General features: G+C 39.7%; 2 protein-coding genes across 4 annotated transcripts; both read right to left on the bottom strand.

Moving 5' to 3' along the window:
- Positions 1 to 419: 419 nt before the first annotated feature.
- On the bottom strand, positions 420 to 10,313 carry entpd4 (ectonucleoside triphosphate diphosphohydrolase 4). 2 transcript variants are annotated; one of them, XM_027152767.2, is made up of 13 exons: positions 9,935 to 10,313; positions 8,850 to 8,964; positions 7,878 to 8,072; positions 7,569 to 7,774; positions 6,626 to 6,776; positions 6,444 to 6,547; positions 6,301 to 6,360; positions 4,774 to 4,928; positions 3,986 to 4,152; positions 3,475 to 3,799; positions 3,220 to 3,305; positions 2,964 to 3,125; positions 420 to 2,752 (listed from the first exon to the last, which is right to left on the bottom strand). In XM_027152767.2, exons 2-13 carry the CDS (start codon positions 8,855 to 8,857, stop codon positions 2,521 to 2,523), a joined length of 1,851 nt encoding a protein of 616 aa, XP_027008568.1. In that variant the 5' UTR covers positions 8,858 to 8,964; positions 9,935 to 10,313; the 3' UTR covers positions 420 to 2,520. The 2 variants fall into 2 exon arrangements, with proteins under 2 accessions (XP_027008568.1, XP_027008569.1); XM_027152768.2 differs by having other exon boundaries at positions 4,798 to 4,928.
- A 145-nt stretch (positions 10,314 to 10,458) lies between these two features.
- Positions 10,459 to 15,080, bottom strand: chmp7 (charged multivesicular body protein 7). Of its 2 annotated transcripts, none has more exons than XM_027152769.2 (11): positions 14,887 to 15,080; positions 14,143 to 14,430; positions 13,793 to 13,964; positions 13,514 to 13,699; positions 13,288 to 13,421; positions 12,733 to 12,781; positions 12,437 to 12,556; positions 11,979 to 12,077; positions 11,736 to 11,793; positions 11,040 to 11,256; positions 10,459 to 10,740 (listed from the first exon to the last, which is right to left on the bottom strand). In XM_027152769.2, the coding sequence occupies exons 1-11, from the start codon at positions 14,910 to 14,912 to the stop codon at positions 10,728 to 10,730; spliced, it is 1,362 nt and encodes a 453-aa protein (XP_027008570.1). In that variant the 5' UTR covers positions 14,913 to 15,080; the 3' UTR covers positions 10,459 to 10,727. The 2 variants fall into 2 exon arrangements, with proteins under 2 accessions (XP_027008570.1, XP_047679069.1); XM_047823113.1 differs by lacking the exon at positions 14,887 to 15,080 and adding an exon at positions 14,629 to 14,650.
- Positions 15,081 to 16,284: the final 1,204 nt, after the last annotated feature.

Raw genomic sequence — 16,284 nt, 5'->3', positions numbered from 1 at the left:
AAGTTAAGTAAAACAATGTCAAAGTCGTTGTGTCTGCATTAAAACTACAGTTTCCTTAAAAAACAGAGCCTTTGCTGTGCTTTTGAGTATCTTGTTAGTGTTTAGAGTTTATAATCGAGTTTATGATCAATTATAGTGCCCAGATACTTATATTCCATCACAGTCTCAATAACAGTCAATTGAATAGTAACAGGTTGCAGTGGATGGTGCTTTTTTCTAAATCCACATGACACCGTGTTGAACTGCAGAGTTCTTCGATGAAACGATTGATTTAACTTTTCTATCCATCTCTTAATCTTTCGGTATCGTCTGTGTCGCGTTATGAGCGATCGAACTGTATTAAAACAAATTCTGCATAATTGGATGCATTTGTTTTATCCTTTATCTTAAAGGTAACAGAAGAGCAATAAAAGACACTGGAAATTCAAGTTTTGGTTTAATTGTCAGAAGGTAACAACGTGTTTGGGAAAATTGTTTTCCACATGCACATTACAGATTTTGGTTTGTGAACAACTCTTAGAAACACGATGGCAGGGATTTTAATCGTTTATGTACATCGTATCGGGATCGATGGCTTCCGAGCGTAGGGTTTCAGTAAAGAAATTTCAGTTTACAAATGAAAGTTTTGAAAAATGAAGTCCATTGTGAGAAAAAAAAAAGATAACGATAGTCTCTGATCACGTGTTTAAATCGTTCTAAATCCTCTACATTCATAACACCCCACACACACACACACACACACACACACACACACACACACACACACACACACACACACACACACACACACACACACACACACACACACACACACACACACACACCTTTAGAAATCCCTGGCATCTGAGTGCAACTCTATACGGGGAGAGGAAATGTGTGTGATCGTTTTCACATGAATATTGCACTGCTTCTTTTCATACTTCTATCGAGACTGAAGAATTTACACCCATCATTGAATTACTATTAAATAACTCATTTATATAAAAAAACAAAAACAAAAAAAAAAAAGATTTACAAGACTGGCGCAAAATACATCATTAGAGAAAGAAAGAAAGAAAGAACATAGCAAAAACACTGAGCTAGTAAAGCTAGAAAAAGCCTGTTCCTTGGGTTCCTGTTAACAGTCCAAGGGGAGAATTAAATAAATAGTAATACAGTGTCATCTACAAAACAGTCCAAACACTATTATTGTGACTAGTACTCTCAATACCTCATTCACACTCGTACACACACTGGTTATTTGTATGTGCTTCTTTCTGAGGGAATGAATTAAAAGGTGAAGAGGATAAGAACATGAGTTTTGATGAGTTTGTGGTTAAAACCCCATTTATCGATTGTATTTCTGGGGCAAGACATAAACATGAATAAAAAAAAATAATACAGGCTCGTGTTTAGATGTTGGACAGAATACCAAACTAGAGATTTTATTATAAATCATAACTGCTGGCCAAAATCTCTGCTGGTTAGTTTAACTATTACTTAAACCGTTAGTCACGACTTTCAATCGCAATTAGCTGATCAAATTTAACCGAGCTCTTCGCTCCTGTTGTCTCATGGACACCTGGGGAATGACAAAATCCATGGATTGGCCATGATGTGCATATAAATGCTGTGACTCCTCTGCAATTTAACTCTGGTCCAGAGTTACATACGGCTGTGGGGCATCTGACATTTATCCTGTCAGAGAGAAAACAAGGCCCCTGTCTCGATTACAAGGATATTTCTTTTTTAAACACTGGCTTTCACTTTCCGCTTAAAAATCATAAAAAAAAGAAAAATACCGGATGTGTTAGTGTTTTCCTACATTTCACCTTCTCCAACACTTGCATGCTCTTTATCTTATTCTTGAAGCCTTTGCTGCAGGTTTTGATACACTACTGACATCTACTGGGCATGCACAAGCTTCATGGTGGAGAAAGGTTTTTCAGGAAAGAAAACAAAAAACAAAGCAAAAACAAATATAAAAAAAAAACAAGAACAAAAAAAAAAAACCAACCACCACTGAAAAAAACAACAACCAGAAAACAAAAAATAACCGGAAAAAAATATCCATGAAATGTGGACAGAGCCTTAGATCATGAGACTATAGCATACACTAAAACCTCATGCTAACTTCACATTCAGCACATTTCACATTAACAATGTTTAAAGGCAGCAGAAGTTTTTCGTTTTCTGAGCTTCCCGGCCGAACTTAATGGGTGACTTCCGTCTTGGAAGGCACTCTGGATCAGTCTCGATGAAGAACGATTGCACTGAAAAGCTATTTCCACTGGGCTTTTGACCATTTAGTCATTTATCGACGTCATCGTAAAACATCTGAGGATCATTATTAAATGTAGGAGCCTGGGAAGAAAAAAAGAGGTCAAAATTCAGGCAGGACCAGCAGTTCTTAAGTCATGTACAGTACAATGATGGAAAACTTCCTTCATGTGAAATTTCCAGGTCTCAGTCTCTGCGACATATTAAAAATAAAAATCAAAGAGTTCAAGTTTCCTCCGAGCTATTTGAATGTTTCATGTCCTATAAAGTGACAAGAAGGTCTGGAGTGTCTAGTCCTTCCTCCAGCCATTGGACGGAAGGTCCGCGGTTCAGCGCAGCTCTGCGGTGGATGCGTCTCAGGCGGAGCAGGTACAGCATGATAGAAAGGAGCACCACCATGAAGCAGGCAAGGAAGAGATAATGATTGTTCATGAAGGTGAAGCCACGGTGCCAGTGCGAGTGAGAACCCTTCAGACTCTCCTGCTGGATGTCCCTGATATTACATAAGAACAAAATAGGGCTTAAATGATATTAACATGATTGTCTTGCACAAAATTAAATGTATTTTGTTTATTGTTATAAATATTTGTATCTGTTGGACCAATTGCTCAGGATGAACGGATCACGTTGATGTTAATGAACCTGTAGTTACTTTCTTATCCGACTTCTCATTTACACCCGGAACCCTAAAGTTTCAGCCTTACCTTAGAGGTAGGAAACGTGTGCGGTATAAAATGGCTCCCAGAGTCCACTGCACCTCTTTTTCGTATACAAGCAGAGCCGTTTTCATGTTGTCGTAGCCCAGAGGGAAGGAGAAACCGGAGTGGAACACCTCGTACACCCATGCTGACTTAAAACACTGGTACCTGTGAAGGGAGGGAGAGGGCGACTTTATCTTTAGCTCTTGTCATGGCTATGTAATTATTATAACCTGTGAATGGAAATGGTGTTGGAACCTACTTCAGCCTGTGCAAGTCTGCATGAGAGGCATAAAGGCCACGGTCAAAGCGTTCTCTCAAAATTTTCCATTGGGTTGCGCAGTAGTCCTGCAAAAGTCCATCAAAGTTTGTTCACAAAAATCCCACAGCATTACTATCAAAACTAAAACACGTCTAAATCCCGAAGAACCGAGTTTCGTTTACGTCGTCTAAGCACAAGGACACAAGTCCAAAATTTATTCTCTGAAGAAAATGACTGCGAGGGGTCTAAGCATACCTTTGCAGCATTGGCATATTTGGTGGAGTTGTAATCTCCTCCCATGCGCAGCACGTCTTCCGTGCAGTAATAAAACTCTGAGAAGCCGTAAAACTGGCTGTTGCGGAAGTTGATTGGCGCCTGGTAGACACCGTTCAGAGAGGAGCTGGTCTCATTGGTGCGGTTGAGGAAAGGTTGCAGGTGCAGGCGGCACTGCTCGAAATCTCCAGTCCCACGCAGGTGTAGCTTCTGACCAGGGGGACCCACCTCGTCCTGGAGGTCCAAGGGCAGGCACGGGTCAAGCACAGGGGAGTCTGGGGACTCACCACGATGCTGATCCAGCAGCCTAAAAAAAAAATTACATTACTAGATGAAACCACAACGCCAATAAAAATTGAGAAAAAAAAAGAAAAAAAAGAATGCTCCTTCCTTCCTCAATTCATTCATGAAGTGAAACAACAAGCTCTGCTTTGTTCAGAAAGAAAAACGCAAAAAGAAATGTTAAAAAAAAAGTGACCCGTGTTGGTTTTACTTGTTTTGGAGGCGAGTGCTCCTGATGAGGTTTTCCTCGTATCTTTGGCGTGCTGCGTTTCCACCAAACCCCAGGAACGTCGAGACGTAAACACGATACACGTGTTCGGTGCGATGAGCGTCGCAGCCGAGGTTAAACTCTGCCAGCAAATTTTTAGCCACCTCTTCCTATCAATACACACGAAACCACAAACACATGCGATCAGACACTCATCGGCTCGACACCTCATACGTAAAGAAAACATCCTTTCAAATTGATACAAGTTAAAACATGCACACTACAAGCCATAAGTGCCAAGCACTGGCATTAATAAGCACACGCTGGGAAACTGCTGTGTTTTCGTGTTAACTATGCGAAACTAGATATCTTTTGAACATTTAGGATAAAGCATTGAAGACAAACTCATCTTGCCCTCCAGCCAGGTGAAATGCATAAAAAGCTGTAAAGGTACATGATTGGAACAACCTTCTCCTAGACGATCAGAGGTTTTAGTCAAACACCGGCCTGTTAGTGAAAAGACAATGTAAAATAAAGCAAATTTGCAGCCAAATCAAAACAAACTGCAAAATGTAGTAAGGCTGATCATTTTCTCTGGAAAATAATTACGCCTTACACACGATCACCACACGGCATACTGATTGTAACCCTAAGCTTCAGCTCTACAGGCCTTCTCACTCCACAGGAAAGGCAAGATTTGATAAACAAGAACCAGAAAGATAAGAGGAAAGCATGTCAATGGCCAGACCAAGCTTTTGGCTTTAAGAATGGAAATTGTTGTAGATAATAACCTGTTTTTGGGAAGCAAAGCTTACAGTTTTGGGCACTTCGTATGCTATCTGAGTGGAGACACCGCCCATGTCCAACACTCCGGCTGTGCGTCTGCGCACCAAAGTCTCCTGCTGGTCTCCGCCAGGAACCTGCACCTCCACAACTTCTTCGTCACCTGAGAAGAAACCGTGAAGAAGACAACGGTTTTTATTTGTCGCCAATACGCTAAAGCACGCTATAGTAAAATTCTTTTCTTTGCATATCCCAGCTTGTTAAAAAGTAACAGAGTGTTAGGGGCCTTGCTCAAGGGTCCGCTGTCAGCTCGGCAGTGCTGGGGCTTGACGGTCTGACCTTCTGATCAGTAACTCAAAGCCTTACTGGCTGAGCCGCCACTGCCCCATGATACAAGTACGAAGTTCATAAGAGAAAGCAAAGTTCAGAAAAGGAAATTATTTCTAAACCAGAATGCCAAGTCAAGCAGCAATTAAATGGGCCAAGTACCAACACCAGTACATTTGGACATCTTAAAAACCTTACACACAACATATTAAAAGCAGATACAATAAAAATGATACCAATGTCCCTTTTAAACGCAACAATTATATAAACTACAAAAGTAATGCTCACTACAACAGCTGGAACCCTTCCCACCGAGACAAGTAACAGGTAACGTTTCCAAAACCACTACTGAATATTTACATTGATCTCAGTGTGGCAACGTTGAACCAATGACTGAGAATCAGCTGCTAATGAGAAGTCAATATGAACTGTAACCCCTTTTTTTTTTTGATAAACCAGAACATAGCAGGAGCATAAAGCTCCTCAGTCAGGTGCATCATGTCAAATTAGAAATGGTGATATGAGCCAATGGAACTAAACCAAAACTAAGGTAATAGTATGCTTTAATTGTAATAAAGCCTGTAGTCACTCAGCTTATCGGTAACACGCTAATACGTTTAGAGGATTGGGAAAGACCGTTCGGGGACATTTACAAAGTTAAAATTATGCTGATAAACTTTTGTCTAAAAATAATCCACGGGAAAAATCCGCAGCTGTAGAAGATGGCCTTGGATGCAGGCAAGAGTTCCCAGCACATTGTGCTAAGATAAGATGTTTTTCACAAACCAGTTACAAGTCCAAGAGTATAAAGCAAAGTGGAGCTTTACATGAGCTTTGCAAGAGATACAAATCTTTTTTTGACTAAAAGGTTTCGTTGTGAATTCAATGTGGGGTTTCAATAGATTGTTGAGACTGGGGGAAAATTCTGTTTTCTGGATGGAAATAAATTCAAGTTCAATGTGTTGGAGAAACAAAGGTTTCTGAAGAATTTTTATTTCCCAATCAAAAAAAATCTCTTTATTTAATAAAAGCTGATTGATCGATTTATAACAGCAAGCAAGTCGGACCCTGCACGGCAGTTAAACAGGACTGGAAGTGTCAGAAGCTCTCAAATCGAGCTATCGAGCGTTCTGCAATTACAGAAAACGACAAACATCAGATTGTCGAGTTTTCAGTGCCGGCCCCTAACAGCTAATGACTATACTCACCATCATCTACATGGTTGAACCTTCCCAGCACAAAGTTAATCCCAATCCATGCATACACACCTACAAACAATGGCACAACAAAAGAGATCAGTGCCCTGAAGACAATAACTGAACATTCAGCTAATTATAACAAGTCGCCTCACCCTCCTGCTTTCCGGAAATAACTTCCACGTGTGAGTCGGAAAAGAGAAAGTTGAAATTCACGGGAATGTCTGTTCGCAAATCTTCCAGTAGAGCCTCCTGTTGACTAAATAAACAATAAATATAAATAACACGATCAGTTCAGGTTCATTATTGTTATTAACAGCAGCTACATAGCAGGTACCTCTCTGGCAGGACCCTCATGCCTGCAGTGCACAGTATGTATAAAGGAGTTTCCTGGTGCTTGGCCTTGGGGATGTGTTCAGCAGCAAAGCTTAACAGAGGGTACATGTAATCACTGGCTTTTCCTGGTGTTGTCGCGTATTCGGAAATACCTGGGGGGAAAAAAAAACACCAGAAAAATATTGGGTCAAGCTGCTGTTACGTTCTTTACTGCTTCCCTTCCTGCCTTTACTCTGAAAGTATATGGCTTATAAAACTCTTTGGTCAGAAGTATGATAAGCTGGTTTCTCGTGTTTGTGTACTTATGGGATATACAACAAGATCAGGAAAATACAATATAATATTATTGTAAAATTATTAAGGTGATGGCCATCGCACTCTTTATGTGCTTGGCAAACATCCTAATCCAGATTTAGTCCTGCTTTACTGTTATAATACCATCTTCTACTCTTCTAGGAAGCCACGAAAGTGTTAGTAAAGTCAGGCAGTGGTGTTAGATGAGGAAGCATGGAGTGCAGCCAGCGTTTCAGTTCATCCCAAAGGTGTTCAGTGGGGTCGAGGTCAGGGCTTTGTGCAGGATATTAAAGTTCTTCCGCTTCAACTTTGACAAATCACTGGTACGCTTGACTGTACTTCCACGAGTAATTTAAAATGATAGCTTTATATTATTGTTTGCTCGTTCTAATATGCTCCCGTTTCTATAGTAACGACTCGTTCCGAGAGATTTCGTGGAGGCTCAACATAAAACAGATTTAAACATTTGCTGTTCTTTAAGAATTTCTGAAGTTAATTTAATGTTTAAGGAAGAAGTCTTCAGTGTCGTCACCGATTCTATATCTGTAATTTTCTCATAAAAGTTCTTGCCAATTTCTCACCTTTTAGAAATAATACAGTATATTGATGATCAAACGATCCTGTTCTTTTTACTTTATCTACACACAGACCTGGTTTGATTTTCATGACCACCAGCTTGCGGTTCTGGTCTCTCATTTGCCGAATGTCCAGCAGGTCGTGAGGGTTTCCGTTGTGTCGAGGCCAAGTGTACACAAACACACGCGAGCCACTGCTCCCACAGTCCACAACCACACCATAGTTCAGATTGGGGTTACTCGTGTCGGTGGCCTCCAAATCCGTCACCCGTGACAAGTGCCTGGATGTGAGGAGGACAGTTTCCAAATGGTACAGAACATAAATAACTCTCAAACACTGTATATGTTTATTAGCCAAACTTCAGCATGCTAAATCAAACCAACCTATGATGGTGATTGTTTTGGGTCCAGATGTTGTGGCCTTTGCCTGTGACCAGCAGCAGGTAGAGAAGACCAGCAAGCACCACCACTGACCCGAGCACAAGCAGCTGCCTGAAGGAGGGGAACAGGAAGCGGGGAAACACGGCAGGAGAAAAACTGAAGTGCCATGATGCTGGAAACAAGCAGGAAATACTGATCCTGCAGATGAAAGGAATACAAGAGAAACTGCTGTCATGGTCACTGCAGATTAAACAATACATACCGATGAGCCTGAATGACGTAGAAGATTTCTTTCATTCAATAAAGAAATGAACACAGTGCATTAATTTTATAGCAAATTAGGCAATAATCAGCATTAAATGTACTCTATAAAGTCAAAAGTATGCGGACACCCGAAAAACACGATAAAGCACACAATTGCGTTGCGTTACAGTTTCCCTTCACTGGAACTATGGGGACTAAACATGTTCAGGCATGACAATACCCCTGTGCTGAACCCTCGTTTACCATCAGTCCCTGACAATATTTTGAACACAAATCCCCACAGCCATGCTTCCCATATCTTATTACAATAGCAATTATTCTCTTACAAAAATAAGTTACCTTCTCAAAGACGACTATTTATTAAACAATTTTAGTTTTATTCCTCTTAAACCATATAAACAATTACAATTTTGTTTAAATTAAAGAACACTGCATAGATTTTATCCATTTTCAGTTATGGTTAATGGTATGGAACATCCGCAAAACAGGTCGGATCCTGTTAGTAGTTACATATAACAGCTGTAAACATTTCCGTAGCAGCCTTTTTCCCCTTTAAGCTTATAAGACAATCATTGTTATGTGACTGAAAAAAAAAACTAAAGAAGGCAATTACTCTGATCATAATAAAGATAGTATAAATCATAGATTCTAGTGCTCTTAGATTATCTAAGAGCTTGAATCGTGGTAACAGATGGTGTCTCATGGACCTACCTTCCCATTGTGTACTGTATCCAATGGCAATAATCAATGCAGGGGCTGTAAATTTCACACCTGTAAGGAGAGTTCCTCTGAACAGGGGTTCTCCTTGTGGACTGCCATCCTTAGCCTGATGACAGAGAAAGGGAGGAAGAGTGAGGGGGAGAGAGAGACAGAGAAAAAAAAGAGAGAGAGAGTCAGACAGAGAAAGACAAAAAGAGAGAAAGACAGACAGACAAACAAACAGACAGACAGAGAGACCGACAGACAGACAGAGACACACACAGAGAGAGAGAGACAGACAGACAGTGAGAGAGTGAGAGAGAGAGAGAGAGAGAGAGACAGACAGACACAGAGACAGACAGACAGTGAGAGAGAGAGACAAAGAGAGAGAGACAGAGAGAGAGAGAGAGAGAGAGAGAGAGAGAGACTCAACTTGAACCTGTAATAAACTCCGGCCACATGTAAAGGGAGACGTGGCAACAAAATGCCGTTCACATGATCATCATGTTCCACACAAAAGACACTTCACCACAACGTTGACATATGAGTTAGGCAACATTTAAATTACACCTTTAATCACGCAAAAAAATCAGCTGTTACATAATGAAGAACAAATAAGAAGTCAAGCTACGTGTACATTTTAACAACACACATCCGGGGGGTAAAAAAACGAATATTATGTATATAGTCTAACTACATGGACTCGAAGCTTGTTAGTGTTCTGCTTAGTTTATTTATTAGTATTTTATAGAATACAGTATATCACATAGTACTTCAATTCTTGGCAATATACCTTAGAATGCCTTCCCTACACTCCTATTATTATTATTATTATTATTATTATATAGATTATATATTATTAATAGCATATTATTATTTTTAAATTATACTTCTTGTGAACAACTTCCCACAAACCGTGAAAAAGAAGCCAGCAACCTTATTATCAATAATAATTAATAGAAAAGTCTTTATTTAACTATAAATACAGACTAAAATGTATTTACACTCGATGCTAAGTAACGTAGTGACGTAGTGATTAGCCACCGATGCTAACGGTCTCGCACTGAATTACGTAAACTTTAGCTTAAGTTACCCACCGTTGGCTAGATTTACAGCAGCTAGGTGTTCCATCGCAGGCAAAGCTGTAAAGTCAGTGTCCTAAATGGTAAAACCACGATGGGAAACATTTACAAACAGAATCCCACTTCATAAACAGGAGTCAAATCCAATTCCGCCTCAGCTGCTAAATGCTAAGCTAACGCTGTAACATCAGAGCCGACTACGAGCTCGTGCGTAGACGAGTACTCGTCTAATGCGCATGCGCTACCAGAAACACACTTCATCGACACTGAGCATGCGCCAAAATTCAGCATGGTATAAAATATTCTATCAGGAGTTTTTTTTTTCTGATTCGGATTATTTTGAAACCGAGCACAGAAAAAAACTGAGGCTGATTTGTTTTCTATCCCAGACTGTTCCCAGCCCCCTTGGATTGGAGCGGATATATTTTTCTTATCTCAAAATAGAAAGAAGAAACAATTCTTTATCCATCAAATATTTCTTTTTCTCTACAATATAATAACCAGCTCGATTATTAAATAGGATTCAAATGCGAATCTTATTAGGCATAGTGATTTGTCATTTTTATTAGAATATCTATTACATATTACTCCAAAGGCCACTCTTTAAAATGTATTTTTAAAAGAAAAATCACAAGCATGCCATTACAAACAAACGAAGGCAAAAAGAAAGAAATGAAAGAAAGGAAACACAGGCTATTGGATTGCCTTCTCTCTCTCTATTCAGCAGCAGCCTATCTAGTTATTTGTGGTAGCCGTGTATATTGTGCTGTGTCGGGAATCTTCGTATATCCAAACGTCCGTCCGTCTTTTACATTGCCTTCCTACAGAGAATCAAACAAGAAACCATTATATTCAAATCAGAACAATTCCTAAGGCAAGATACATTAACACTGTATTAGCTTTACTTAGAACAACTGAAAGGATGGATGTAAATAGAATAGAATTGTTTTAAACTATAGGTATGTTTATCTACTGAGCCTAGCCTAGAGACAAGAGCGACATCATGACTACAGAGATGCAAACATGATTCTTATTTAAACACTATTTAATATACTGTGCTCTGTAACACACAGAACCAGCCCTGTAACACACAGGAGAATGAAAGAGGAAAGAAACGTACAGGCTGAGTCGTCCCAGCTCTCTCTCCAGTTCCTCGTCTGTGATGTTATTGTCAGGCACAGAGGGCAGTGAGTGAAAGAAAGCATCATCTAATACGCTAGTGTTTTTAGTAGAGACAGGGTGATGAGGAATCTCTGGTAGCGTTAGACTTGTGTCTGGAGCGCTGTCTTCCAATAACGACTTCAGTTCCTCTTCCAGCTCTTCTGATTCTCTTTCAGCTAGAAGGAAAGCAAAACAAATCAAAGTCATCAATGTTATTCCACTCAAATTTAGTGGATTATAAATAAAGACTTTTGCTTCATTGCACAAAATAATATATTTTTTTTACTCCAATATCAGCCAATTATAGGTTTTTGGTATCTGCTTAAGAGAAAATAATGGTATTTTTGTCCACAACAACTATTTTGTGTTTACAAGAGCCTTATAGTATAATGTTAATGTAGTGCTTATAAACACTGATATTATCTAATGCTGTGTTTATAACCATTTAAACCATTTTTATAAATTATAGCATCATTAAAACATCTGTATAATGTTATTTGTAAAATATTCATAATATACACATTAACAAAAATACTTTTTATAAAGGAATAATGGCACAGAGAGCTGTCGTCATCGTCGATTAAGGATTATTGAGTATGACGTTTTTAAAAATCCATAAAGATTTGCAGAAAAGGTGAACATAATGTTAACGTACTTGAGTCTAAAGCTCCTCCAGCCAGAGTCTGGTTAACTTCATCCTGAGTGTCACACAGCTGAGAGGGAGGCAAAGAAGAAGAAACAAAAGACACCAATGTAACCAGAAGAGCTCTATGATAGACAAACAATTACACACTCTCTCTCTCTCTCTCTCTCTCTCTCTCTCTCTCTCTCTCACACACACACACACACACACACACACACACACACACACACACACACACTTCTTAAACTCTCTCACCTCCTGAATCTGATCAACCAGGTTCTCAGCTCTCTCAACGGTTATTCCCTTCAGTGAAATCCTCAGAGCTGCTACACCTGCCTGGTATGCCTGCATCACCTACCGCACGCACACACACACACACACACACACACACACACACACACACACACACACACAAACACACACAAACACAGTGTTATCTTTTAAGTGAGCTAATATGTGTATGAGGAAACTTATAACAGTAAAGGTATTAAACCACTCATATTTTAGTTACATTTTATCTTACAGAAATGAACTTCCTGCATAGAACACAGTACAGCGATCTCTGTACAGTGCCTGAAGTTCAGGTCATATTCAACATGCTAAATAACTAACGTGGAAAAACAAACCATTTTCATTAGTAAATATTAAAATACCCCTAGATGCCCAAGTGTCCTTGCGATTGAAATGTGAATTAATATTTAAGTGTATTTTACCAGACGATCGGTCTGTGAGCTCGCTATCCTGTCCAGGATTCCTCTCACTGTTTCTAGCTGAACGTACAGCCGATCGGCTTTGCCCTCTACACGCTTTTTACCCCTTAGACATCTTAATGCCTGGGTGAGGGAGAGAGGGAGAGAGACAGAGAGAGATATCTGTTAAAAAAAACCTGGTTATAAGTAATCCATATTAATATATAACATTAATATATACCAAAATCCTTATTGGACACACATTTGTCAAAAAGTTCTAAAAACTAATCTAGAGATTTGATGTAATCACGTCCTCATACCTGTGACTTCTTCCCCTCTTTTAGCAGAGTCTTTGCCTGTTCTTTACATCTGAAAATACAAGTGATAATATAAACAATGATGTGCCTTATTAACTAAATTCCAATTGAATTTTTATTACAAACATACAGCACAAAAGTCTTCCTAAGGTTTAGAAGTAAAGAGCCACTATGGGAAGAGAGAAAGGGGGAAGGCACTATGGGATGAGTGGATAGGGTGGGGCAGTTTGGCAGGGGTGGGACAAGTGAGGCAGTGGCGGGGGGTGCAAGGAATGAGGGATTATGCAAGGGGTATATGGGCTGAGGCACTGTGAGAGAGGTGGATAGAGTGAGGCGCTGTTGGAGTGTGGATGGAGTGAGACACTGTTGGGGGTGTGGATGGAGTGAGACACTGTGGGAGGGGTGGATGGAGTGAGACACTGTGGGAGGGGTGGATGGAGTGAGGCACTGTGGGAGGGGTGGATGGAGTGAGGCACTGTGGGAGGGGTGGATGGAGTGAGGCACTACAGGAGGGATGAAAGGGCTTGTACTTCTTTATACAAAATCAATCTGACTTACTTCTCCACTTCTTGCCCCAGGGCTTCAACTCTTTCTTCCAGCAGCTTCTTGCTACGCTGGAGCTGATAGATTCCCAGATCTACCTCACTGACCGGAGACACGCGGCCCTCTCCTGCCTGACTGAACTTCACCAGCTGGACACAAGGGTAGTTAATGCAGTGTTAAACAGAAAAAAAGAAACATGCAAGGCTTTGAAATCCGTATTGCTACACTGCACCTCACCAACCTTTTCCCCTTCATGGAGCGAGACGGTGATGTGTTTCTCCCTCTGGAGCTGCAGCAGCGCGAGACACAGTGTGGTCTCATCAGGACAGATATGAGAGGAGAAAGAGCGCAGTTCCTGAAATAAGAGCAGAGAGCGCCCTGCGAGAGGCGAACTCCGATAGGCAGCCATCAGTGCTGCAGCTTTCTCCTGTAACACGCAGGAGATTTAACACTTAAATACCAGGCTTTGTGTTAGTGCAACTGGTACTCAGACTGGAGTCTTAAACTGGGAGAAACTCACTTTAACTAATTCGATTACCACAAACGACTCCTCGAGCGGAACTCGCCCACTGCCCAGTAGAGCGGATAGCGTCCACTTCAGAGGTCTGACCAACAACAACCCGACACCCCACGACAACCAGCCGGAATCTACGTTAGCAGCAAAGTCGGATTCTTTCTGCACTTTGCCACTTCTGGAAGGAAAATGCAAACATAAGAAGACAGAAACCATTACCTGAAAAACCCATAACTTTGAAAACCAGTGGTATTCCAAAACATACATCAAACCTATAACATTAGGCGTTAAAATTAAAGTTGAGTGGATTTGTCCATCAATATCACATCCGGTTGTACTGTAAACACCTGCAGTACCTGATCATACACTGTATAACGGTGCTTAGGCCCATAGGAGCGTTCCCCTTTCGCCGAAAGATTTCGTTCAGCTCCTGCAAGCTCGTACACACAAGCCCACGCTGTCTGCAGCTCTGCACCACCAAAGGCGTCCAGAAGTTCATCTTGTCGTCCCAGTCACTTGGATCGACCTCTCGGTTCGCTTTGAAAGCAGAAAACAAGAAAGCCATCCGTTTGTCATCTTCCCAGGCAGGTGGAAACTCGAAGGATGACGTGCCGTCTTTCTGCTGTATAGAAACCGGCATCGTGCTACAAAAACGAAGAGAGAATTTCACAATCAAAATAATAATAAACAAAAATGATCATATATAACAATCGATAAAAGTTAAGTAACTAAAACTGTCTAATCTGTCTGCTATGTAAAAGGGATGAACTCCAACATTTAAAATAATCATATCTTTAAACTAAAATGTATTAGATTTGATTTTATTTCTGTACACATTTCACCTGCTTTATATTCAGGGCCACATCGAGTGTCTGTAAGGTTCAAATATAAAAGCTAGAAAAGACCTGAAACTGCTCTTGATCTATAGAGATACAGTAACACAAGCCATAAGGATTATAATCTATTACAGATCCATACATAAGCCTACAGAAACACCATGTAAGTGAGTCATTAACACACTGAGACACAGCAGCAGACACAAGAAACACAGCTCGAATGTTTACACTAATAGCAAAGGTTAAGTATTTATATCGACTAACCTTAATCGTACGTTTGAAACAAGCATTAGCAGATAAACTAATCCACATTAACGCCTTCCTAGAGCTTTAGACAATTTGATAAACAACCGACATGTTTGTTTAGCGCAAAATAAACAACAAATCTCTCCTCCGCTTTTGCTATTGTGGTGTTTTGGTTTTGCTACATAGGCCGTATCCTGAATGACTATCACGAGCACTTGGTAGGCTTCGAAATAACACAGACAAGCACCCTAGATAGTGCGCACTACACATCCGATATAGAGTGGTTTGAGTTGCATCCAGACAACCCGGAAAAACAGCAGAACTCCTTCGACTTCTATTAATCTTAGTCTTAACTCTGGCGGTGACGCGCCACCTGTCGGTTTGGAGTAACGGAAGTTGAAGCTCTATCGATGCTAAACCACAGAGATGTTCATTTCAGATTAGCAAAAAATAAGAACAATAATAAATCAGTAAATTTGAAATAGAACTAGAATAAGAATTTAGATTCATTTCAGGATATTGTTAGGAATTTCGTCTCATACCGGGACCTGTATTATATTTAAGGAAATTATATATTATGCAGAATATTTAAAGAAAGGACAAGAGAATATTAACTTTTTTTATATTTACTTTTTGTTGACTTTTATGGATATGGTACCTTTATTTTTTTACAGACCTTCATGAATAAAATACACTAAAAAATACTTATAATTCTCCTTAGCTTAATATGCCGGACAATTATAGAATCTATTTTTTTTCGTCCTTGACTTTACTGTTTGTTTGTTTGTTTGTTTGTTTGTTTGTTTACATTTTCTCATTTACGTCTGCAGAGTTTCAATTCAAGTTTATTCATCACCGAAAACAATTCGATTCCAAACGTTACACCCCAATACTTTACTTCGAGTTTGCATTCTTGCTGTAAAAACATTTAGCAGAAAAACTATTCGAATTGAATAAATGTATATACATTATTTCTTCATATTCTCTTATTTCTTTATTTCTTCATATTCATATTTTTATATAGTTTTTATATACTTTTCTTATATAGTTTATACATTCTTATCATTTTATTCTCTATTTATTTATTTTTTTGCTCTTTTTTATACTTTTCTGATATTCTTTATTCTTATAGCGGACAGTTGCATAAAGCATTTCACTGCTTATCGTACCCTATATGTATGTGTATGTGACAAATAAAATTTGATTTGATTTGATTTGATTTGGTGAAATTACAAATGACTTTCTACGACCGCTGTTCACATGTTCGAAGCATGTGAACCAAAGATGGCTTTGGCTGAATGTGTGTTGTGATGATGTCACACGACAAGTCTCGGCTCAAATGTGCAGGAAAAGTATCACGGCTCTAGGAATTTGCGATGACAGAATTTACTGCAAAATCCCAGGGACTGAATATTC

Source organism: Tachysurus fulvidraco, chromosome 14 (assembly GCF_022655615.1).
Source record: "Tachysurus fulvidraco isolate hzauxx_2018 chromosome 14, HZAU_PFXX_2.0, whole genome shotgun sequence".
Classification (NCBI taxonomy): domain Eukaryota; kingdom Metazoa; phylum Chordata; class Actinopteri; order Siluriformes; family Bagridae; genus Tachysurus; species Tachysurus fulvidraco.
The sequence above is the reverse complement of the archived record's forward strand: the minus strand, read 5'-3'. Positions and strand labels throughout refer to the sequence as shown.